The sequence below is a fragment of the Rhinatrema bivittatum genome, chromosome 8 (genome assembly GCF_901001135.1).
Source record: "Rhinatrema bivittatum chromosome 8, aRhiBiv1.1, whole genome shotgun sequence".
NCBI lineage: Eukaryota > Metazoa > Chordata > Amphibia > Gymnophiona > Rhinatrematidae > Rhinatrema > Rhinatrema bivittatum.
In genome coordinates, this window is record NC_042622.1 from 32,406,323 (window position 1) to 32,430,764 (window position 24,442).

The 24,442-nt window shown below is 43.2% G+C and overlaps 1 protein-coding gene across 2 annotated transcripts in view; it reads left to right on the plus strand.

The window, feature by feature from the left end:
• The window catches only part of PREX1 (phosphatidylinositol-3,4,5-trisphosphate dependent Rac exchange factor 1), a 411,313-nt gene that overhangs the window by 259,392 nt on the left and 127,479 nt on the right, over positions 1 to 24,442 (plus strand). For both annotated transcript variants that reach the window (XM_029611388.1, XM_029611389.1), the window contains exons 11-13: positions 5,716 to 5,816; positions 16,044 to 16,147; positions 17,062 to 17,111. In XM_029611388.1, coding sequence (XP_029467248.1) covers positions 5,716 to 5,816; positions 16,044 to 16,147; positions 17,062 to 17,111 — 255 coding nt within the window. The remainder of the gene's footprint in view (positions 1 to 5,715; positions 5,817 to 16,043; positions 16,148 to 17,061; positions 17,112 to 24,442) is intronic.

Below are 24,442 nucleotides of genomic sequence, written 5' to 3' on the forward strand. Positions count from 1 at the left end.
TTTTGCATCTCAGTAATTTTCTGGATTCCTCCTGTTCAGTTGCAGAGAAATCTTCTGGCTAACGTTCAGCTTCTCAGAAGCAGAAACCTTTGAGCGCCTTGGATTAGGAAGATGTTGAGAGTTAATACATCTATCCCCCACCTTGGATAGTTTTACATTTCATCAGGAGTCCAGATGGCATCTGTTCTCCAGGTGGAGACTAGGCAAACGTACTAAATTTCATGTATGCTTGGTGATTTGGCATCAGAGGTTTAAATTTTGGTTTTATTTCTGGAATTTCGGCTGTTTGGCAGTAAAACAATTCCCCCCCCCCCCCAAATGAGCTGCATTCTTTAGTCTGGACAAATCTGAACGCATCTGATTTCACATAAAGCGGAGCTAGATGGAAGGAATTGTCATCCAGTAATGAAGGACGGAATAATGGCGCAGAGATGTTACTTCTCTTTTGCCTCTGTTAAGAGTAAGCCTTGCTAATTCTAGCCTATGATCCGCTTTGGTTCTGCTAATTCAGATTAAAATCTTGGCCTGGCCGATCTTGGAATTAGCTGATTAAGTGCATAGTTAAACTGTGCAACCAGAATGCAAAAGCAGTTCAGTTTAATTTAAAAATCAGAAGACAAATGCTTTGGGACAACTTTAGCATATTCACATCTAAGCAGGTGAAGTAGTGAATTAATTATAATTAAAAGGATCCCAGAAAAAAACAAAACCTGGCAATCAAATAGTGCTATGTCTGTCTCTGTCCCTTTTCCTCAACCTCATAATATCTCTGTCTACTAATTAAGTTTCTGGTCCCTTACTATGTAACTGAGGCTTGACCAGCTCAGGAGGAACTGCCTTATTTGTGGGTTATGACATCTTGTATTGGACCAACATAAGAATTTCCCAACAGATGATGCTTTTCCTGAGCTTTCAGGACCACAAAAGTGTCACTTTCAGACGTGACACACATCTGTTGCAACCGTCGCTGCCCGACGTCTTCACTCCGCCCTCTTTACCTCCGTGGCGACTCCCTTCAGGTCTGAAGGATGGCTGGCTGCCGCAGCGTCGCTCTCCGGCGTCCCCGGGCCGGCTCGACGCTGCAGATCCGCCATGTTACCTGAAGCCTAGGGTGCGTGTGCACGCGCTCCGAGTGAAGTACCAGGAAGTGTGCGAACCTCAGGGGCGTCCCCCTGAGATGACATCATCCACTTCCGATATTTAAAGGTCTCTGATATCGCTACTAGTTGAGTTAGCAAGGGCTAAGGTTCAGATTGGGTTCCCTGCCTAAGCTACTCTGCCTCCTCGGACTTACCAGAGGTACCCGCTCCTCGGGGGCCTCGCTCTCTCTCTTTGCCTTTCAGTTTACACACAGGAACCGGTACTCGCTCCTCGAGGGCCTTCGTTCCTGACTATCTGCTGATTCTCTTCTGCCTGGAAGTCATCATTAACTACATCATTATGAGTTACCATCGCTCTCTCAGAGCTTTCCCTGGAACCAGGTACTCGCTCCTCGAGGGCCTATCCTTTCCAGCTCCTGAGCTCCCTGAGACCAATTTGTGAGTGTTATCATCTAGTTCTGTTCATGAACTCTGCATACCCTGCCTACTCACTGTCTACAGTTTCTCAACAGCTCAACCACCCAGGGATCGCTGTTACAGTATCTGAGGGACTTCATCCCTACCGGGCACTTCAGCTCACTACTGCCACCTCTGGTGGTTTCAAGACCTGTTTAATAAAAGAACTAGTGTGTGTCTGTCTCCATACTCTAAGCCTAGCCAGTGGTCCCTCTCGGGATCTTCCCCCGGGGGTGTGGTCATCTGCCACCGGCCCAAGGATCCACTTACTACTATCTCCGGCAGTCTATAACAACAGATTGCTAAGTCCGCCTACGGAATACAACAGATTGACACCCCTATCTGATTACTCCTCCCACCAGCATAGCGGATCATGACAGTAGCCTTGAAAGCTCACATTCCACATCTTTGGATGACCCTTATAGTCGTCCAGTAAAAGAGAGACCGATAGGATGTAGAAAGCTCTTGTACAGCACCCTCATTGCCTAATTCTTGCAATAATCCAATTCAGTACCACATCCTGCAACGAAGGCGGTTTTCTCGGGACCCATGTGACCCAAGAGGAGAGAGGAAACTGGTGGCCAGTTTTGGGAAAAGTCACGTGTTTTTGTTGTTTGAACTGCACAAGAAAAAACAAAACAAAACAGAACCAGCTGTTCCTTTTCTGAAAGAAAGCTCAGCTTTTCTTCCTGTGCCCTGCAGCTTTTAGCTCTGCAGCTGGCACACACACACACACAGCTCTGTTGCTTTAAATATGCATGAGGCACTGTACAGATCAGTTTTTTTTCCTGTTTAGATCAGGCCCTTAAGATTTAGAAGCTTTTAGAGCAATTGGTGAGCACAGTGGTAAGCACTTAGGCCTAACGTAAGCTACATACAAATGATTGCCCATACAATTGTAACAGTGAAACCTGAAACTTTGCTCAGGGCAGCTGTGCCACCGCCTTTTTGCAAAACGATAGATTGCAATGACTAGTTGGAGGGAAAATGAGGTACAAGGAAAAATGTGTCATTGGGGTTGTTTAAAAAAAAAAAAAAAAAAGTGCCCCCAGAAAAGCTGCAAAAATGTTAAAAAGCACTTTTCCATGATCCCAAAAGGACGCAGTGTCTCTCAGTCTCATTCGCATTGAATAGTCGTGGGTCAGCTTACCAGCTTGGTAAAGTTTCAGATGGAATTTTGTCTTCGTTTGTTGATGCAATTTTGAGGTTTTAGGAGTAATTGCAGATCCTTCTTTCCATGCCAAGACCAATTTTTCTTTCCAACCATTTGCATTTTAAAGGTCACTGCCCCAGGTTTTGTGAAGGTAAATATTATTCAGGCATAAGGTAATGCGGAGGAGAGGTGGTCCTGTGAGCGTGCATAGAATGACCCTCAGGGGAACACTTATTTTCGCGGATGTGCTGCAGTCCAGTTTAATGTCGTCCCTGGAGGGTTTGCACAGCTTGCTTGAGATCTGAGACAGCTGCATGCTTGTCCCGTGTCACCCGCTCAAAATACAGAGCGTGGATACATTTGTGGTAGATTGTCCATATTTTAGTGCTGGCATTTAAACCTGTTTTATTTTTATAGATGTCCATAAACACAGATTTCCTCTGTGCCTGTAGTCTCAAATACACAGAAATAAAGGTTAACATTCAAAGAATAAGAAAAGGTGAAACCTTTTAATTAGACTAACATAATACATTTCTTGACTGGCTTTTGGAAGTTAACAGTCCTTTCTGCAGGTCCAAACAGAATGAATAGGTTAGAGCAAGAGATGACCACACCTATTGTACTTGAATGTGATTCTCCTTGAGTTACCGATGAAAAGGTGTGAGCTGAATCAAAATAAATAACATAAGGTTGCCAGAACATACATGTAAATTATACAGTGCATATCTTAGAATATAGCATCTGTCAATAAATAACACTGCTATTCCCATAACACGTCATGCCACAAACCTAGGAATAATTATAAATTCAGATCTTTCCATGAAACAGCATATCTCCTCACTTACTAAAAAATCTTTTTACAAACTACGGCTTTTAAAACACCTCCGACCATTACTTTTCTATCGTGACTACAGAACTAGTCTTCAATCTCTAATCTTTTCCGGACTAGACTATTGCAATGCACTTTACCTAGGACTACCAGATTCCTCATTATATCCCCTTCAATTGATCCAAAATAGTGCAGCCCATATACTAACTAGGACTCCTTTACACAACCATATCACTCCGATCCTGCAGTCATTACACTGGCTCCCCATAAAGTTTAGGATAAAATACAAAATTCTCTCCACCATCCATAGCTTAATCCACAATCCAACCTCTACTTGGCTCTGTTCCTTATTACGGATTTATAAACATGCACGATATTTAAGATCACTCACTCAAAACCTCCTAGATATTCCCTCACCCAAACAAGCTAGGCTAGATGTTACCAGAAAGAGAGCTTTCTCGGTAGCCGGTCCCATTCTTTGGAATTCACTCCCAAATCCACTCCGGTCAATTGCAAACTCTTCTCATTTCAAAAAATCACTCAAAACTCATTTGTTTCAACTCGCATTTAAAACACTTAACCAAGATCAAACATAACATTCATCATACTCTACTAATTCATCTACAGCCCCTACTCATTCCACTCTCCTCATTTCACTCCCACCCTCCTCTCCTTCCCTCCCCTCCATTAGCTATGTCATCAATTTTCATCCTATGCCCCCCCCCCCCACTCCCCTTCCTTTCCTTCCCATAGCTACAGTAAGTCCCATGGCAACAACTTTTTGTTTCATTTATTTTGAGTAAATATTGATTTATTTTAAGCCAGAACTTGTTCTAGCTATTAGTTAATTTTATGATTATTTTAAATTTATTTTGACCTTGATTGTTACTTTATAATTTTATTTTATCCAATGTAAACCGTTTTGACAAAATTAATTTTTATAAAGCGGTATATAAACATTTTAAAATGAATAAATAAATAAACAAATAGCATACTTGAAAAAAGGATTTTACATTTCTGGCAACTCTTGATTTTGGATTTACTTTATTCTTTTAGAAAAAAACATTTGCTTATTCTAAAAATATAGATAGGCAATGTTAAACTGATGCAAAAAGGATTGAAGTAGCACAATTTTGAAACTAGTGGTGAAGACTAAAACTGTGAAGGATTTCAAAGGGGCATGGGATAAACACTGTGGATCCCTAAAGGCTAGAGGATGGGAATAAATAAAAAAGCTTGGGGGTAACCTGCAGTTACTACCTTGGGAAGCTTGCTGGGCAGACTGGATGGACCATTTTGGTCTTTTTCTGCCGTCATTACTATGTTACTATGTTAAGAGCACCATTCATCAGAGCTTCAATCTTGGCTACTGATCATTTGGACTCCTTAAAAATTTCTAAATTGTGCCAGTTCAACTTTGTCTGTTACCGCATGCCCAATATGTACGTGTGTTTATATTTACAAGTTAAGGAAAAGTATTTAGGGAAAGTAGTTGGGAGGACTTAGTAATAAAAGGGGGGGAAATAGTTGGGTTTGGGAAAGAATTACAAATTATATTTTAATTGTAAAATTTTTAAAGAAAATTGTTATTGTCTAATTGAATTTATATTTAATTTGTATATTATGAAAATTTCAATAAAAATATTAATTAATATAATTAATAAAAATATTAATTAATTCATATTTAATAAATATGAAGTGATGCCCTATGGCATCACTTCATATTTATTTCCCGCCTTATCTTCTTTCCAGCTTGTTGCAAGCTTCCAAGTTCTCTTCCCTGTTGATTGTAACTTTGACTCATTCCTACTTACTGTTTATCTTTCGTTTACTTGAATAGTTACCCCAGTTTTTTATTCTTGTTAATTGTAAACCGATCCGATATGGTTATTTACTATGAAGGTCGGTATATAAAACTGTTAAATAAATAAAATAAATAAATAATTAAAAAAAAACAAACAAACATTGGAAGTCTGCGCAGGCAACAAGTTTCATCTACTGCTCATACCCTAAGAAATGTAGGAACTCTAGCAGTCATGAATTCACCTTGGTTTGGCTCACGTCTGGAGGTCTTGTATGGGCATTATTGCTTATACTAAGGAGAAACATGACCAAATGTTGGCAAATTTAGTACAGATTTGATCAGGGGCTTACTTGCATGCTGTTCTTACTTGTAGTGAATTTGTATCCTGGCTCATGGAGATTGGAGAGATAAGTAAACCAGAGGAAGGAGTCAATCTCGGACAAGCATTGTTAGAAAACGGCATCATTCATCATGGTGAGTAATAACTTTTAGTCCATCTTTCCAAATAATGTTCAAGGAGGCTTATGGCATTTTTAAAATTCAGGGACCACAAATTTCTGTCCCAAAGAGCCTAAAATCTAATTGGGTACCTGAGGCAATGGAAGATGAAGTCAAATGAATAACATGGCCTTTGGTTCATAGCCCATTGGGCTAATCACTAGGCCACTCCTCAGCAAATATAATTTTTATTACCCATGTAAACTTGTGTGGTAAATTGATATTTACCTAGCATATTTATAACATTCACTCTTCACTTGTGGTCTCCAGGTGAATTTTAGCTTGGCATATTTGCATGCTGCAAGAAATAAAATAATATCACCATTCTCCTAGGCCAAGCAGGATAGTACTCCTCACACATGGATGACATCATTGGATGGAACCGGCATGGAAAACTTATGTCAAGGTTTCTAGAACTTTGACTAGGTACACTGAGCATGCCCAGCATGCCCTATACCAGGCTTCCATGCGGGGTCCCTCTTCAGTCGCTTTTTTCCATGGAGTGTTTGCCTCACAGTTTTTCTGAACTCGTGGCTTTTTCTTTAAAATTGCCTTTGAAAAATTTTTCACCAATTTTTTTTGGGGGTTTTTTTTTGTGTCTTCCCGGCACAAGTTCCTCTCCATTTTTGGTGGTTTGGTATGTTTTATTTCGCTTCTGTTCCCCCCCCCGTGGCGGCGGTGCATTGGAGTCCACTGGCATTGGTCATCCACTGTCACCGCTCCACATTTTTCGCCTCTTTAGTTTGCTTTGCCATGGCCTCGTTGGGTTTCCGTCGATGCCTTCAGCGCCTGAGGATGATGTGAATTATGGACTAACACGATGTGTGTATCCTCTGCCTGGAGGCATCGCGTGATGTAGAAGGGTGCCGCCTGTGTGACCAAATGATCCTGAAGGGACATCATACTTGCCTCGACAAGATGGAAAAGCTCTTTGGGACAAGAAAGTCCAGGCCCCCCCGTTTAAATGAGTAGGGGCTGGGGAGCTCCTACCTTGGCTCCCATTTACTCCCTTCCCTAATCCTTGTTGAATAGGGCAGGAGGGGTGCCCATTTGCTCCTGCCTGGGTCCTAGTGCTTTAAAAATGGTGCCATCTGCCTGGAGGGCGGTGTTGAAATGACATTACTTCAGCACCTTTTTCTGGTGCGACTGGCACCATTTGAATGTTATGTACCTCAAAATGGCGCTGGCCGCACTGGAGAAAGGCTCTAAAGTAACCTCGCTTCAGCATCGTCCTCAGGTGGATGACGCCAATTTTAATGCTTGGGAGTGAGTAGGCATTGCTCCTGTGCTTTTTCAATGAAGATCTGGGAAGGGGGTGGGGTGGGGTGTAAGTGGGGCCTAAGGTTGGAGCTCCCCAGCTCTGACATCTTTAAATGGGGAAGGGGGAAAGGGAGAGGGACCCTGCCCTGGCTGGGCCAGATTATTTCTTTTGGCTCAGGAGTGTGTGTGTGTCTGGACTGCTGGAGGCCCATTTTTTTTTTCTTTTTCCGAAATGCCACAATTACAAAAATACCCAAATGTTCATAGGAGGCTATTTTCGTTTTGTTCCATTTGTTTGAAACAAATACAAATCCCTAATTGGTACAAACTCTTTCTCTCTTCACTACCCACCCACCCAACACACTGTTTTGCCAGCACACTCGCTCAGCATTTTCTCTGTCTCTCTCATCCCTTTCCCTCCATTTCCCCACATTTATCCAGCATTAGTTTCCTTCTGTCTCCTCTCTTAATCGTGGCAGCTCCAGGCTCCGAGCTTCCCACATTCTGTAGCTGCTGGTGAGATGGGCTTCTCCTCTATTCTTCAGCCACTGTGGGATGGGTTCCACCAGCAGCCCTGGGCCCCCCGCATTCTTTAGCTACTGGAAGGATGGGCTCCTCCAGTGGTGCTCGGCCTATGCATTTTTGTCCACCGATGAGATGGGATCTGCCGACAGCCCTTGGCCTCCTGAATTCTTCAGCTGCTAGCAGGATGGGGGTCTGCCAACTGCATTCTTCAGCTGTTGGAGGAATGGTCCCAGTCCTCGGCCAGTGCTGGCACTGCAAGCATTTTTAAAACTTGCAGACCAGCATGTCTGACGTCCTGAATGTTGATCTCGTAGTGCACAAGATCAGTAATCAGGAAGTGCTTGTTGTAGATTTCAAACAAGCTTGCAGTCAGTGCCAGGGATTGTTAAAATCTTGGCGCTGTAAGCAACTATTTTGCTAATGGACGAGCCTTCCCTGGGGGTAGGGAGAAGGAGTGTGGCGCCAGTGACCAGGCCTGGCGCGACTGTACCTTCGCATTGGGATGCACACCTGAGGAGATGGCAGCAGCAGGAGAGGACACTGGGCCGCTGGCAGAACTCAACTGGCTAGCAGCTGAAAATGTTGCAGGTGCTATTAGTCTCAGGGGGGTGGGGGTTGGACATGCGTTTTCGACGCGCTATTACCCCTTACTGAATAAGGGGTAAAGCTAGCGCATCGAAAATGCGTGTCCAAATGCTGGTTAACAGTGCGCTCCACCGGAGCGCACTGTACTGTATCGGCCTGAATGTCAGGGCGACTGGAAATCAAAAGATCCCAGGTGTGGAGAGCAGGAGATTTTTAAATCCTTATTAGTTTTAATTATTGGGTGTAATTTGATGTATTTGCTATTTTTAATATTTTATTTTTGGGGGGGGGAAATAGAATATATTTTAGTCATTGGATTTTGTTTATTCATCAGATGTTTTGAAATATTTTATCGGTGTTTGGGAAGTTTTGGATATTCTATTTGTTAACCGCTTTGAAATATTTATTCTTTTTATGACTATGATTTTTTATGATTTAAAGGCAGATTTTAAAAGCCTTGCACATGCAAAAATGGCCAGATATGCACGTAAGTGGGCCGCACAGGAGCTACACGCATTTTAAATAGCTGAGAAGGGCGCACATACATCGCTGTATGAGTGCCCCCAGAAAGTGGGCGGGGCTTGCGTGTTCCAGCACTGATGCATGTAGCCTCTCATTTTCCTCAGCCAGTGCGCGTAACTCTTTGCTGCTAATCCTTGTTAGGCGCAGGAGTCTGGTGAACATCATTTGGGGGGGGGGGGGAGAGAAAGACTCTAGTTAGGGTTCAGCCTGATGCTCTTTATATGGACCATTGTGAGGGGGCACTTTGATTTGGGGTGAGTTTTCGGGAGGTGGATTGGGGTTAGGTGACTGTCCAGCTAGCAGACACTGCAGTGTCTTATAAGATCAAAAATTCTTCAATGAGATCAATTTTACAATGGATACCTCTGAATGTGTCTGTAACACCCCCCAATCCAACCCCAACCCATGTCCCGAAAACTCACCCCAAATCAAAGTACCCTCTTACAATGGTCCATATATAAAGTATCAGGATGAGCCTTATAAAGAGTCTGTCTCTCATGTTCACCAGACTCCTGTGCCTAACATGGAGACTATTTGTTCTCACACAGCCCTGAATATGGTAATGTTTCTGTTTTTCCACTGTTGCTCTGCATGTAGAGGCCGGCTTGTTGTGTGTTGCAGTTCTTCTCTGCATGTTTCTATTTCCACTTTCTGGTCTCTTTATTCTGTAGTTGATTAGGGTCTGTCCGTGTTCTCCATGTGTGACTGAGGTGAGGTATTCTGCTACCATATAATTTCTCTGTAGGGATCTATAGCAGTCTGATTTGTTCTGTTTTCCTAATAGAAGGTGTATTGGTGTTCTAGGTGTTCTAGGTCTTGTTGTAATGTGTGTAGTGTTGCCTTTTCATAGATAAGGTTGCTAGGGTGGTTTTGGTATGGGGCGTTTACTATATTGTAATGGTAATTCCGTTTATTCATGGCTTTCTGAGGGCCAAGCCCGCACACTCAACATGCATTACAAAACGTCTAATTCCATAGGAGTTCCAGGTGTCTTCTTTGCAGGGTTTTCTGGTTGGCACCACAGCAGTGCACATAAATATTGTATGCTTGTTGTACGTGATGATTCTGCCTGAAAAGACTGTACCTTTGAATGTCCTTTGTCATGTGAAATGTTTTGTAAATGCATAGTTTAACTGAGTGTGTCTGTAAAGGGTGTGGGAGTGTGTTTGTGTGTGGAGGGGGAGGGGTGTGTGTGTGTGTGCAAGGCTGTAAGGTTTCCCTAGGGTATTAATGCCCTTCCCTATCCATAGGTTCCAGGCTGGGGTGTCAGTTTTTAAAAATAAGGAGGAAGCTGGGCTCTCTGCTTTTTTTTTGATGGGCCCGGGACAGAATGAATTGGGTGGGGGGGGGGGGGGGAAGGCAGCAGGGTAATCGTTCACACAGGGTAGCAAGAAAGCTAGCACTGGCCCTGCCAGGGGCTGTAGGCTGTGGGCCACACTGGGAGGAGGAGCTACATTAAGAGAGGTGGCTTTACTCTTTGCTCCATGAAGGCCACATCTGGAAGGGAGGGTGGAGCCACTGGCTTTACTCTTTGGCATCCCCAGGAGGAGAGGTGGCACCTGCAGCTTTATTCTTTGGCCCCCAAGGGCCATATTGGGAGTGGGGGTGGCGGCCGAAGCCCATGATCTGTATTAGGGGGAATTCAGTGATGGCTTCTCCTTCCCCCGTTGGAGGCAGCAAATCTTTGCTTTCTTCACCTGCTGCCCCCATACTGTTTCCACCCTAGGTTACTGGGCCTACTGTGTGTAGAAATCCAGGTCTGTGGAAAGACTGAGTACAAATTTGGATTTGAGAGATTTTCTCAAACACTTTGATCTGCTTTAAGCATCCCTTTATTTAGGGTCGGAAAATATGCTCATCCTCAGAGAGTCTTACTGTTGCATGTGATGAGTACTTCTCATTATATAGAAGTCACTTAGCACAGATTAAATGCTAGATTTATTTTATTATTATTATTATTTTTTTTTTATCAGGCCTCACTGTGCCTTATTAGGATAAAGTGGACCATGGAGGACCTGATGAAAGATTGCACTGGGTAGTTCTGCCCAGTCTCACAATTTTATTACTCTGGTGGGAATGTATAATAATCTAACTGGAATACAGGAAGTGGGGTTTCCTGATGATAAAGGCACCTGCAGGCTCCCAGCTGGCAGCGGCAGGAAATCCTGGAGCTTTTCTTTTGCATAGTTAAGAATTTGAACCGGACCTCCACCTATCTCTGCTGTTGCATTCCTTTCTAAATTGGGTTGTTATGCACCTGATCGTTTGTGAGTAATGCTTCGGCAGTGCCAGTGCCAGCTCGGATGAGTTGTAACCTGCTGAAAGTCAGTTTTCATGAGGTCCGATAATGTGCAGTTTAGAGAATCCCCCTCCTGTTTCTCTGTTAACATTTCACTGTTTTCTCCATTGTTTTAGTACTTACAGGAGCCTGGGAAAACTGCCTGAGTTCACAGGGCCCTATGGAATCCATTATTTCAAGACCTTGATTTTGAGACTTTTCCTGCCATTTTAGGCTCGTAGTTAAACCTTTTAAAAACTGGAGTTTTTCCTTCCTAAAGAGGCAGATCCCATCCATGGGCCTTTTCTTTTTTTTGGACCTGACAGTGTTCCTCCTCTTCCTTTGGGTTTCCAGCTGAGTTGGAACCAGTGCTGGGATCTGGTACCAGAAGCCTTCATTTGCAAACTCCCTGGGAATTTTTTTTTCTCCTTGTTTTATATCCAATCCCCCTTGCCCGCTCTCACAAATGTACCTAGCTGGGTCATTGCAGCAACACTTTGCTGGCTGGGGAGGGGTGGCGGTCATGCACCAGGGTCCCTCCCGGAACCCTGCAATTATGGGCCCTAAATCCGGCCACTAGGTGTCACTGTTGAGCATTGACCACAGTTCTCTCCTTCCTTGGGGCCGCGAATGTCCATACACTTCTTAATCTAATAAAGAGGCATAATAGCCTCCATTCTCCACTGCTCAAAAGCGGTAGATTTCTACAAGGCAAACCAATGCCAACGTTATTGTGCATGGAGCCACGCTGATTATCCACAACCATCTGTGGACTGGCTACAGTATTCTGTAGAATTATGGTGTTTTTCTGTGCTCCCTGTGTTGCATTTGGGCATGGAATTCTAAGGGCTGTCTTCAAGCCTGCTTCCTGATGATGCGTCTGTCACACAATGCCTGAAGGAAATGGTGTGGTGTGTATTCGACCTGTAATGTTATGTCCGACCTCTAGGAGGCAGCAGAGTATATTCTAAGCAACATGCGCAGGTCTTAGGTCCTGAATAAATGTTTAGTCATACCTTCTGCTTCTCCGCGCTCATTCCAGATGGTGGCACGGCGGTAACACTTTCTATTTTTCTTCGGTATTTGGGTACTGTTCAGTCATTTAAAAATATTGAGTATAAAAATATTGAAACAGTGAGAAAACAAACTTAAAGCTGGAGCATCATTCTTTGTATGCATTTAAACAATACCTTTCACACCCTAGTGAAAATGCACTTTCAGCCAGAATATAGTAGTAAAATGGAAAGGAAATGCTGTCATTTTCCAGTCTTCTATGGATCCTAATAAGTAAACATATCTGAAAAATTAAGTTTATCTTTCATGACTCAATCCAGGACGTACCTTGGCCAAATAACAATGGAAAAACTCCCACTTCATTTCTGAAATCCAATCCCAACTCACAATGGAGATTAATTGTAAAAAAAATTACCAGATTTTAGGTTCTACTAGCTAGACATTAAAAAATCTGTGCTCTTATCTAACAAAATGTGAAATCCCTTTAAAAGCGGTAAGAGTTTTAGGCAATATTTTCTGTGTTTTGTTCCAGATGGCAAACACTCGGGCCGATACTGTAAAGTGCGCTCAGCTGAGTGCACTGTTTAAACCGCTGTTGGACGCGCGTTTTCGACATGCATCCACTACCCCTTATATAGTAAGGGGTTTAGTGTGTCGAAAACACGCATCCAACCCCCACCAAAACTAATAGCGCTCATCACATGCAAATGCATATTGATGAGGCTATTAGTCATTTGCCTGGGATACCGAAAGAAAAAATGTGCAGCTGATCAACCAGAAAAAGTGTACAGAAAAGCAGAGAATACTGCCTTTCTGTACATCCTGCGACTTAATATTGTGGTAAAATAAGTCGGAGGAACCAAAAGGTAAAAAAATAAAAGATTAAAAAAAATAAAAAGTGCCGGCAGGTTAGGAAAACGGATGCTCAATTTTACGAGCATTTATTTTCCTAACCTGTAGCTGTCAGCGGGTTTGGGAAAACTCAATCCAGGACTTACCTTGACCAAATAACAAAGGAAAAACTCCCACTTCATTTCTGAAATCCAATCCCAACTCCCAATGGAGATTAATTGTAAAAAAAATTTACTTTACCAGATTTTAGGTTCAGCTAGCAAGACATTAAAAAGTCTGTGCTCTTAGCTAACAAAACGCTTACTTTTGTAATTTTATCACTTCATAGTTTTGATAGCAACTTCCTCTATGCGCTCCTTGTTCCTTTATCTGTAGTGCATAGCACTCATTGTAAAATATTTAGGGAGTTTCTTTCTAGCAGTGCCCTGCCAATACTTCTATTTTTCCCAAGAGTGGTGGATGGAAGAATTTGTCTGTTGACTCTCTAATTTTCGCACACTATCCTGTGAGTGCTGCCAGAGCTACCTCTGTGGTATCAAGAGAGTTTTGCAACCATCATCAGAATGAGAGCGAAAATAATACTATGTGAAGTTAATTACACCCTGAAGAGTGGAACCCACTTATCTCTTGCAAAATTGTAGCAGCAGTGCTTACCAGAAATCTGTACAAAAAGTTGTGAAAATGCGTTTCCTTTTTCACTCAGCGCACAAACTATGGAATCTGTTGCCAGAGGGACGTGGTCAAGGCAACTAAGGTCATAGGGTTCAAAAGGGGATTGGACAAGTTCCTGAAGGCAAAGTCCATAAGCAGTTATTAGCCAGGTAGACTTGGGAAAGCCAGCGCTTATCCCTGGGGGTGAGATATAAGAAATAGATTAGCTATTTGGGGATCTGACTGGGCACTTGACCCTGGCTAACCAATGTCTGAGGCAGCTTGGTGTTGACCCAGCATGGCACTTCTTATGTTCTTAATCAAGTACAAGGCGCTGCTGTCAAACCAAACAGCTCAGCTGTTGTTTTTTGTAAAAAAAAACACTGTGCAGGAAAGCACTGTTCGAGTTATAACCTGAGCCACTGTAAAATATGTCAGTCTCAGTGTAGGGAGAACAGTACTTGAGGATATGTTTAGCACAACCTGGCTAATATTTACAGTTACCTGGACAAGACATGAGATTTGAATATTTCCCCCCTAACTTGCACTTAACAAAATGTACCCCGGTGAAAAGATGCATCACTTTGTCCAAGGAAGTGCTGATATTATGTGCTGCCAAGAAAAAATTAGCTGGGTAAGTCGGAAAAATACCTGGATAACTTTAAGAACATAAGAAATTGCCATACTGGGTCAGACCAAGGGTCCATCAAGCCTGGCATCCTATTTCCAACAGTGGCCAATCCAGGCTATGAGTACCTGGCAAGTACCCAAACACAAAGTATATCTCATGTAACTGATGCTAGTAATAGCAGTAGCTATTTTCTAAGTCAACTTGATTTATAACAGGTAATGGACTTCTCCTCCAAGAACTTATCCAAACCTTTTTTAAACCCAGCTACACTAACGGCACTAACAACATCTCCTGGCAGCAAATTCCAGAGTTTAATTGTGCGTTGAGTGAAAAAGATTTTTCTCCGATTAGTTTTAAATGTGCTACATGCTAACTTCATGGAGTGTCTCCTTCTATTATCCGAAAGAGTAAATAACTGATTCACATTTACCCATTCTAGAACTCTCATGATCTTAAAGACCTCTATCCTATCCCCCCTCAGCTGTCTCTTCTCCAAGTTGAACAGCCCTAACCTCTTCAGCCTTTCCTCATAGAGGAGCTGTTCCATCCACTTTATCATTTTGGTCATCCTTCTCTGTATCTTCTCCAGTGCAACTATTTTTTTGAGATGCAGCAACAGAATTGTATACAGTACTCAAATGCGGTCTTACCATGGAGTGAAACAGAGGCATTATGACATTTTCCGTTTTATTCACCATCCCCTTCCTAATAATTCCTAACATTCTGTTTTCTTTTTGGACTGCTACAGCACACTGAGCTGATGATTTCAATGTGTTATCCACTATGATGTCTAGATCTCTTTCCTGGGTAGTAGCTCCTAATATGGAACTTAACATCGTGTAACTATAGCATGGGTTATTTTTCCCTATATGCATCACCTTGCACTTATCCACATTAAATTTCATCTGCCATTTGGATGCCCAATTTTCCAGTCTCTCAAGGTCTTTCTGCAATTTATCACAATCTGCTTGTGATTTAACTACTCTGAATAATTTTGTATCATCTGAAGATTTGATTACCTCACTCGTCGTAATTCTTTCCAGATCATTTATAAATATAGTGAAAAGCACCAGTCCAAGTCCAGATCCCTGAGGCACTCCACTCTTTACCCTTTTCCACTGAGAAAATTGACCATTTAATCCTACTCTCTGTTTCCTGTCTTTTAGTCAGTTTGCAATCCACGACAGGACATCACCTCCTATCCCATGACTTTTTACTTTTCTTAGAAGCCTCTCATGAGGGACTTTGTCAAATGCCTTCTGAAAATCCAAATACACCACATCGACCGGTTCACCTTTATCTACATGTTTAGTAACCCCTTCAAAAAAGTGAAGCAGATTTGTGAGGCAAGACTTGCCGTGGGTAAAGCCATGCTGACTTTGTTCCATTAAACCATGTCTTTCTATGTGTTCTGTGAGTTTGATCTGTAGAACACTTTTCACTATTTATTTGAGTATATTCAGCAGAATACTTATCCGGGAAAGTTTTGCTGAATATCTGGTTAAGCTTACCTGATAACTTTCCTGCTTGATGAGTTACGCAGTATGGACCTGACCTCCCAATGACCAATCATATCAATAAGATGCATTTACACTTATATAGCTCATTCCATTCAAACTAGTTCCCAATTGACCTAACAGTTCTAATATTTTAGAAACATGATCCCAGTTACCACCAGAGGGGAAGGACTTGTAGCTGATTTTTCTGCTTCTGTATTTTTTATTATATGTATACGGTGTCTCCCAGTGGGGGAAGGGAACATTATCCGATTACATTTGAGAAATCCGAAGCCTCAGTTCCATATTCTGATAGATCACAAGATCGAAAGATGCTACCATGTGGATCAGTGCTAGAAATGCTGATGATTGCTGTCTTCTGCCTTCAGTTTCAGATAAGCACCAGTTTAAGAATGAGCAGGTACTTTACAGATTTCGGTACGATGATGGAACGTACAAACCAAGAAGCGAACTGGAAGACATCATGTCCAAGGTATTGCTTCTCCTTTCAGTTGGCAATAAGTTCCCAGGGACATGGACTGAGCCAGCAGGAATCTTCATGGTTGTGAATAGCCCCGACAATTTGAAAGGCCTGCTGAATCGCAGACTTGCAGGCTCAGCTGGTCTAAGAGCCACCTTAAAATCAAGAGTCACACATGTTTCAGGTGAAAAAGGCATGCCCCCTATATTTTCGAACTGACCCGGTTGGTGATCTATGCACAGATCTCCTTCTTGTGACGTGGTTCCTCTCTGCTTCTCCTCCAGGTTTCCAGCAGTTTCATGGAGTCTTCAGTATTGAAGAAATCTGCATTCTTTTTTAAAGGGGTGGGCAGGTGGGATCTGACAGTTTCCTTTTGCTCCTTTGAGTGCTGCTCTATTGGAACTAGGGGCTGGATCTGGCACCATGAGCCTTCATTCACAATTACCTGGGGACTTTTCTTCCTATTTTATATCCCCTTCCAGCTCTCCTAGCCTTATCATTGCAGCGATAGTCCTTGGCCAGGACCCAGGCTCTAGGGCTCCTTCTACAATCCTGGGCGCTAGGTCTGGCCATGGGGTGTCACTGCTGTACAATGACCATGACGCCCTCCCTCCTTCCTGGATATGAATGCTGCCTCTGGAGTCCTCCGAGCCCTGGCCAGCCCAGATTGCTGGTCTCTCCAAGCGACAGTGCACAGCATTGCCACTGAACCATTGGGCTGGCCCAACAACCTGCATTTGGCTTGCTTCACTAGTGAGGTGTCGCATTTTCTCTTGCAGTTGTAAGATTGCGCACATATTAGTCATCCAAACATGTTTCCTTTGGTTCACATGAATGATCATTTGTTTACAAAATAATGGTGTGTTGATCATAAACTGTTTTTATTATTAAAATATTGAACTTCAAGGTTTTTTTTCCCTTCACAGGGGGTGCGACTTTACTGTCGGCTTCACAGTCTTTTCTCTCCAGTAGTCAAGTAAGTTGCTTTATAAATTAATTGTTGTAACTTTACATGGGACCTCCAATGGTATTATCTTGTCATTAAGGGATATATGAGAAATAAACTTTCATTATGTGAATATTCTCCTTTCCATTCTGTGCCGCAGGCTTTAATAAGGGAAAGTTTGCTGGGAATGCAGAAAAATGTGGACGTTTGCCAGTTCTGCAGCATGTCACATTTTTTATTTCACTTAAATATTTTAAAATGTGGGTCATTCACAAAAGCAGTGAATGTGTGGTCTGTCTTTCAGTTTCTTCTCCCAAATAATGTCCGTTTAAATTCTGTAAGGAAAACATTTACAGATGTAGATATGAGTATGACAAGAATTTGTCACTTGGGCATAAAGCCAGAATTTGGCAGCTTTTTCTCTTTTGCCGAGAAGAATTTTGCATATTTCTAGTTGCAACATGACATCTTTATTCTGGCTTCCTCTTTGTCATATGTCCGTTCTAGACATCGTTTCATTCTGTATGACTTTGCCACCCTGCTACATTACAGTTGCGTTAGGATGGTTAAAAGCAGAACTACTGAAGCCATACTTTCCAGGATACAGTATGTTCATGTCCAGGCATATATGTATACGTGAATCCACAAAACCCCCAAATCCCTGTTGGGATTTTCTCGGACCTTCTGACATATACTAGATAGAATATGCAAGACCGACATTCAGAGTTACTTAGCTGGATAAGTACATACCTGACCATGTAAATAATTGGATATCTTGGGGGCAGGCAATGGGCGCATCATGGTGGTGCTACTTATCTGGTTAACGTAGCCAGATAAGTGCTGATCTTCTGACTTATTTGATTAAGTTAACCGGATAAGTTAGATCTCCCATGGAGCAGGCATAACTTCAGTTGGATAAGACTTATCCAGCTATGTGTGGATTTCTATGGAGATATTCAGCAGCATAGCTGTGTTGCTGATTATTCAATGTAAATTAGCTGGATAAGTCTTATGTGGCTAACTTACATAGACAGATATGTCTGAATATCTGCCTCCAAGTTATTAGGGAAGGATGCGCACACACAGATATGGCGTTCTTTACTAATTTATTTGATGAGATTTTACTGAAGTGTGAATGTTTTCTAAAATCCACTGAGATTTGTGGATCAGCAGACCACAAAATTAGTTAAGTACTAACTTAAAGCCTAAGTCCCTTTGGAAAGTAGGCTAAAGTGGTGATTAGGAAACAGGTTTAACTAACCTGTTTCCTGGATGGGAAAAAGAGCCCAGAATAAGAAGGCAATTGTGTTGAAGGAATGATTTTGTACTCCTTCTTAAAGCGACATTTCAGAAAAGAAGCTGGCAGGATCTTGGGTTGAAAATGCCATTTCTCCAAGTAAACGTAATACATGTTGTCACCCTCTGAAAAAAGGAGCTGCTCCCGCAGTATCTCAGCAGCCCTATAGTCGTAATTATAACATTTAGATGTTGCATGGTAACTATAAACCATGAAGGGCAGACAGCCGTGAAATGTCTGAAGATGGACATAGGAGCAACGATTCTGGGGCCACATAAAGTTCATGGGGGCTCCATTTCAGCCAAGCTGACCCCTGAGATACTCAGCAGATGTGCTGATGGCAAAGACAGATCATTGTCGTGCTAAAGCTGTCTGTAGCACAGAGCCATTTTCATCAATCATAACCTGGCTGACTGGAAACACGGTCGCTCTAGGCAGGTTTGCAGTGCTAATGTGGAAAATAGGGGGCTATAGGATGCGTTTCCTGCACTGGGAAGAGTCATTTGTATGTAAAATAGATAAATAAGAATAGCAAGCTTAGCATAACTTAAAACTGCGATATTTACGTCATCTGACATTCCAGAGGCTGAAGCACTGAGAACATGCTGTGGCCTTTACAGAGCAAACTGCCTTGCCTTCATGACAGTGGATTTGTGTCCTGAGAGCACTCTCTGGGATAGAGACAGTATTAGCCAAATGTTCCTATTGCATGAGCTGCATTCATAAAAAGTAAATAAAGCACTCTTGGTAGCCATTATGTTGAACAGAAAGGAACCGGGAAGATTAATGTTGGGTTTGATGGTTGTGTTCTTGGAAGTACTCATAAAGGGTCCGCCTTTGCTCTCCACATAAAAGGACATTGAGAATTACTTTGCTAGCTGGGCTCTCAGCCTTTGCTAGACTTGCCCCTTCTCAGTGACTGCCATCTTGTTAAGAACTAGTGTAAAAGGTTCTGACCAAGAGACAAAAAAGGAATCAATTATTTAATAGAACCTTTATTGGACAAGAATGGTCTCCTCTCAGAGGTAATCTCACCTTATTTTTTTTTTTTGAGTTGTAGTAACAGAGGACTAGGCCAAGATAAAGATGATATTCTTACACTATGAAGGCCAATATTCAGCTACAGGATGTCTGGTTAAGTTATCCAGATAAACTCATCTAACTCCTACCGGATATTTAGTGGCGCCAGCACGCTGCTGCATATCCTCAGCTATCAGGAAGTTAGCCAGATATTATTTGGCTAACTTTAGGCCTACTTTTAGGAAGGAGAGAGAGAGAGAGAGAGATATCTCTATGGGAGGCCAACCTAGTAACTCGAGGTCAGGTTTAGGTATTAGTGAAGGGGATAGGGACCACTTTGATATTCAAAGTGAGATGTATGAACAGAACAGTGCTCTCTTATGAAGATTTGATGACCTTCGGAGTGAGGAAACTCACCCAAAGATGAGATTTGTGCAATGTTCTCTCATTCTAACTTGATGGACTCTCTACCTGGGTAACATCAAGCTAGGTTGAGAGAACATTGCACAAATCTCATCTTTCCAAAGGTCATCAAATCTTCACAAGAGAGCACTATGCTGTTTGTTCAGCTCACTTTGAATGTCAAAGTGGCCCCTAACCTGTACACTAATACCTAAACCTCACCTGAAGTTACTAGGTGGGCCTCCCATAGAGATATAATAGCTAGGCTGGCTCTCCAGGAGCTTAAAACAGCAGATGCGAAAACATCGCAACGCGTGATAAAGCCCTATCGCACGGCTTTACGCAAATGAAAAAGGTGTAGTTAAAATTCGCATTAAATCCATGCGATAAGGCTTCACAAAACTGTGAGCCCAGCCCACTTGGCCAAAAATCCTGCCCCAATATCCTCCCCTTTTTCTCATTTGCATTGCACCATGCGTTATGGTGCTTTCGCACGCGTTAATGGCGTTTTCGCATGCGTTAAAGGCATTTTTTGCATGCAAAAACGCCTTAACGCATGCAAAAACACCATATAGCACTTTGATTAAATGACCCCCTAAGTTAGCCAGATAAGCAGTGCTGCCCAGGAATGCCTCCTCCCCACACCTGACACGGCCAGGTAAGTTTTCATCCAGATAAAAACTTATCCGGCTATATCAGAGCCAGTCAGTTTGATGGTATTTTTAAATCCTGTGGTTTGTCTGGCTAGGTCTGAACTTAAGAAGAAAAGAAATTAGGAACCACAGTTCTAAGACAAGGCTGGCTCACACATTTATACTGCATCGTGCTGGCTGCTTGTCTGTGTGCAGTAGTCACTAGGGTGGGGTTTGAATCTCCCAAGCTGAGTGACCCACTCTAATGGCTATTAGGGTACAGCTCGGTTGATATATTTCCACGCTGACCATCTGAATCGATCCGGCAGTGCTTAAAAATCACTTCTCGTTTCTGACAGATATAGGAATTGTCGGAAAGTGGGGTCTATATTTATGGCAATCATGCAGCAGGGGGTATGGCATGGTGACGATAGGAAGAGGTGCTATCCCCGTAGCCCTGAGCTGGAAACCATTTCTAATCAATTTTCAAAAGCCCAGCAGTGCAAACAGTTAACAGGCAGCAGCAGTGTGTTAGCTACTTATTGGCTTTACTAAGATCCAAAGAATAGAAATGCCAGCTCATACACCACAGCGTGAAACTGTGTGTCCTGACAGCACGCTGCGCTCCATGCCATAAAGCTGGATGATTGTCTCTGTAATCTGCCCAGCTAATTACTGAATGTTTACAGTATATATTTTCACTTTCATTTGAAACCTGCTCGTGTGATAAGAGTGGAAAAATGAAACCTGCTAGCTGGGCTTCTTCCGTTTTGAGCTGAACGCGGTGGGATCATTGCTGGAATGTCTGCGTGTCAGGTTTTCTAGACAATTTTTTTTTTGTGTTTTTTGTTAGAAGACATTTGTTTCAGGAAATGTTGTCACGCCCTGCATATAAATCTCTCTTACCTGACAGATTTCTCGGGCGTGCTTCGTTACTCAAGGCGTACTGTCAGGATTCTTAATAGAATCACTTACAACAATTATATGCTTTTGTATTGGATTATAGAAATAAAGCAGGCATTTTGGCAGCCATAACCCTCTGGGAATTTAATTCTTTTTTTTTTTTTTTTTAATTTGCAGTACCTTTGGGAAGGGTACCAGAATTTTTCCTTCATTCTAAGCAAATGGAGAAAATTTTAACCCTTCCATTGCACGTCAAGTTTGAGCCATTGCACGTCAAGTTTGAGCCATTGCAGATTTTACTATGAGCTTGATTAGGAACATCTGTCCCCTGGCTGGTAAAAATAAACTCCGGGGGGTCCTTAATGAAGCTCAAAGTGAGTGTTGGAAAGTCTCAACCTTCTGTGCAAGCAGGTGAAGAGGATTATTATTTATTTAACTCAGGCTGCCAGATTCCTCATATAGGTGAGAGGCTGCCATAAGAAGAGCCATGCTGGGTCAGACCGAAGGCCCGACAAGCCCAGTCTGTAAAGGGGCCAGTCCAGGTCATGGGGAAGTACCCGGCAGATCCCAAAGAGTAGAACCCACCTGGCAGGAACTTGTCCAAACCCCTGTTAAACCCAGCTAAGCTAGATTGATGTATTTAATTGATTTGTATTCATTTAATTTAGATTCAGATCGGATTACGTTCAGGTCCTGTAGGTGTTTGCCCTATCCCCATAGGGCTTGCACTCTAAGGACCTCCTTTTCTAAGTATTTTCCCCTTGGACCCAGAGTGGGAGAAAAGCCTTGGTAAATCAGGGTGAAGTGACTTGCCCGAGGTCACAAGGAGTGGCAGCTTGCTGCTCTAACCACTAGGGTTGCCAGCTGGTTCCAGATTTTCAGGACAGGTCGACCCAGTCCTGGTTTTCCAAGGGAGTGCAATGGAGAAGTCAGAAGTGCAAATGTAGAGGCAGGACTGGATCGAACTGTCCTGAAAATCTGAAGCCAGTTGGCAACCCCTGCTGACCATTAGGCTATTCCTCCACTCCACTGTAGATGCACTGACCACATACTTGGACAACAAATTTCACAGTTTAATTGTACTTTGATTGGATTCTAACTTTTTTAACTTTGGCTTGGTTCAGACTCTAGCCTGATTTTGATTCTGGGTTTTTTGTTTTTTTTTTGAAAGAACATGTACATTTATAAATTGGTTTTCCCTAAAATTCAAGTCCATTAAGAATTCCAGATAGTCAAGAATCATGAAGCCCCATCACGACCTTCAGCCAAAGAGGAGGTTGCTCCCTTTTTTTAGGGGAGGTGGCACCTACCCCAGAACGTAATGTAGTGTGCGCTCCATCAATGTTGTTAAGGTGTGTACCCATTTACCAAGTTTAGGCTTTTATTTGGAGGATGAAATGGAATAAGACTACATTAGCACACATGGCTACTGCAGCAGAAGTGTCTTTATGCTACCATTGATTCACTGTATGCTCAGCTAAATGGCTAAGGTTGCACCATTGTTACTAATGCTGCTCTATTTCATTGTGACAGTATGGATATGTAGTGGATGTGGACCCTTGAGCCGAGGTGGGGTTGGTGCTATCTGCAGGGAGGCGCCCTGCAGGCCCCCACCGTTGGCAGGCAGAGTTGACCTGCGCAGGGGTTTAACTGGAGCTTCACCAATACCATCCCTCGTTCCCCTTAGGTTGAGCCCTTGGGCGCCGGGGCTGACTGGGCTTAGGCTCAGGCACCTGTGGGGATGAAGATCCGAAGAAGAGAGGATGTGGCAGGCCAGCGATGAAGAGCGAGTCAGGTCGGGCAGGAAGCAGGCAACAGAGTCAGAAACGGGTGTAGGTCAGAGACAGGCTGTAATGAGTCGGTAACGAGGTTCAGGCAGGTGGTCAGGGCAGGCAGAAGTCAAGCAGCATCGAGGTCCAATCCGAGGTCAAGCCAGAAGTCCAATCCAGGGAGGAGAGTGGGTAGAGGACCACAGAGGCAAGACGAGATGCTGAAGACAGACAAGGGAGAACTGACCATCAAGGGAAACAACCAGGCTGCCAGAAACCCAAGAACACGACATGGAGACAACAGGATCAACACACAACAGGAACTGGAGACAAGAACGAAGAGCAGGAAGTAGGAACACGGTGGCAAAGCACTTCTCAGACGAGAAGGCCTGTTGCTGAGGCGCTGGAGGAGTGAAGGCCTCAGCCCTTTATAGGGCAGATCTGCTGACATCATTGGGAAGCTCCACCGGGTACTTCCTGCCACTGGCCCAATAAAGGTAGTGATGTCAGTGAGCGCGCCCCTTAAGGGGGGGCTGGACTCCGCACCTTCAGCAGCATCCCATCGCGTAGGAAGAGGGCGGCCTGCAGGAGTGGTACAGCGCAACCTCCCGCCGCACGCAGGAGTGAGAGCCTGGCATCGGGGACACGCAGAAGGGGCCTGGAGACAGATGCACGGGGAGACCGGTCGCGATGCCAGAAGCGCACTTGGTTGGGCCCGGGCTGGAGGTAAGAGCGATGGGCCATGGGATAGGTCCGTGGTCTGCTGACCGCTACAGAATATGTTAACCAAAACTGGAGTCTACAAGTTTCCTCTGACTGTATGCTGTGTTGGGGGATGAGAAAAGTGCTGAATGTGAGATTATGCAACCCCTCCCCCATCCAACAAACAAACAAAAAAAAAAGGCAGCCCAAGAATTACACAAAACGAGGAAGTGGTCGGGAGAGGAAATAGAGAAGTAGTGTCATTTTCGAGAATCTAATGCCAGACCCCTAAGGTTGAGCTTCTCAGCACAACCAATTGTTAGCTGGCTAAATGCTGATTTGTGAAATCCATCTGCAATCAACATATTGGCACCTCTCTCTTTTTGGTAATCAGGGTCATAGAAACCGAGAATTTGATGGCCGATAAACACAGTAAGACACATTTTGTCTGCCCAGTTTTCAGGATAGGACAGTGATGGTGCCAAGGGTGCTAATGGAGTCAGAGAACCTCAACCCAGTCATAAAGGAGCCCCAAGCCAGGCTGCTTTTCAGGAGTCACAATGAATGTGCATGAATATGTAATATAATAATAATAATAATAATAGTAATAATAAAGATTTATTTCTTGCTCACTCC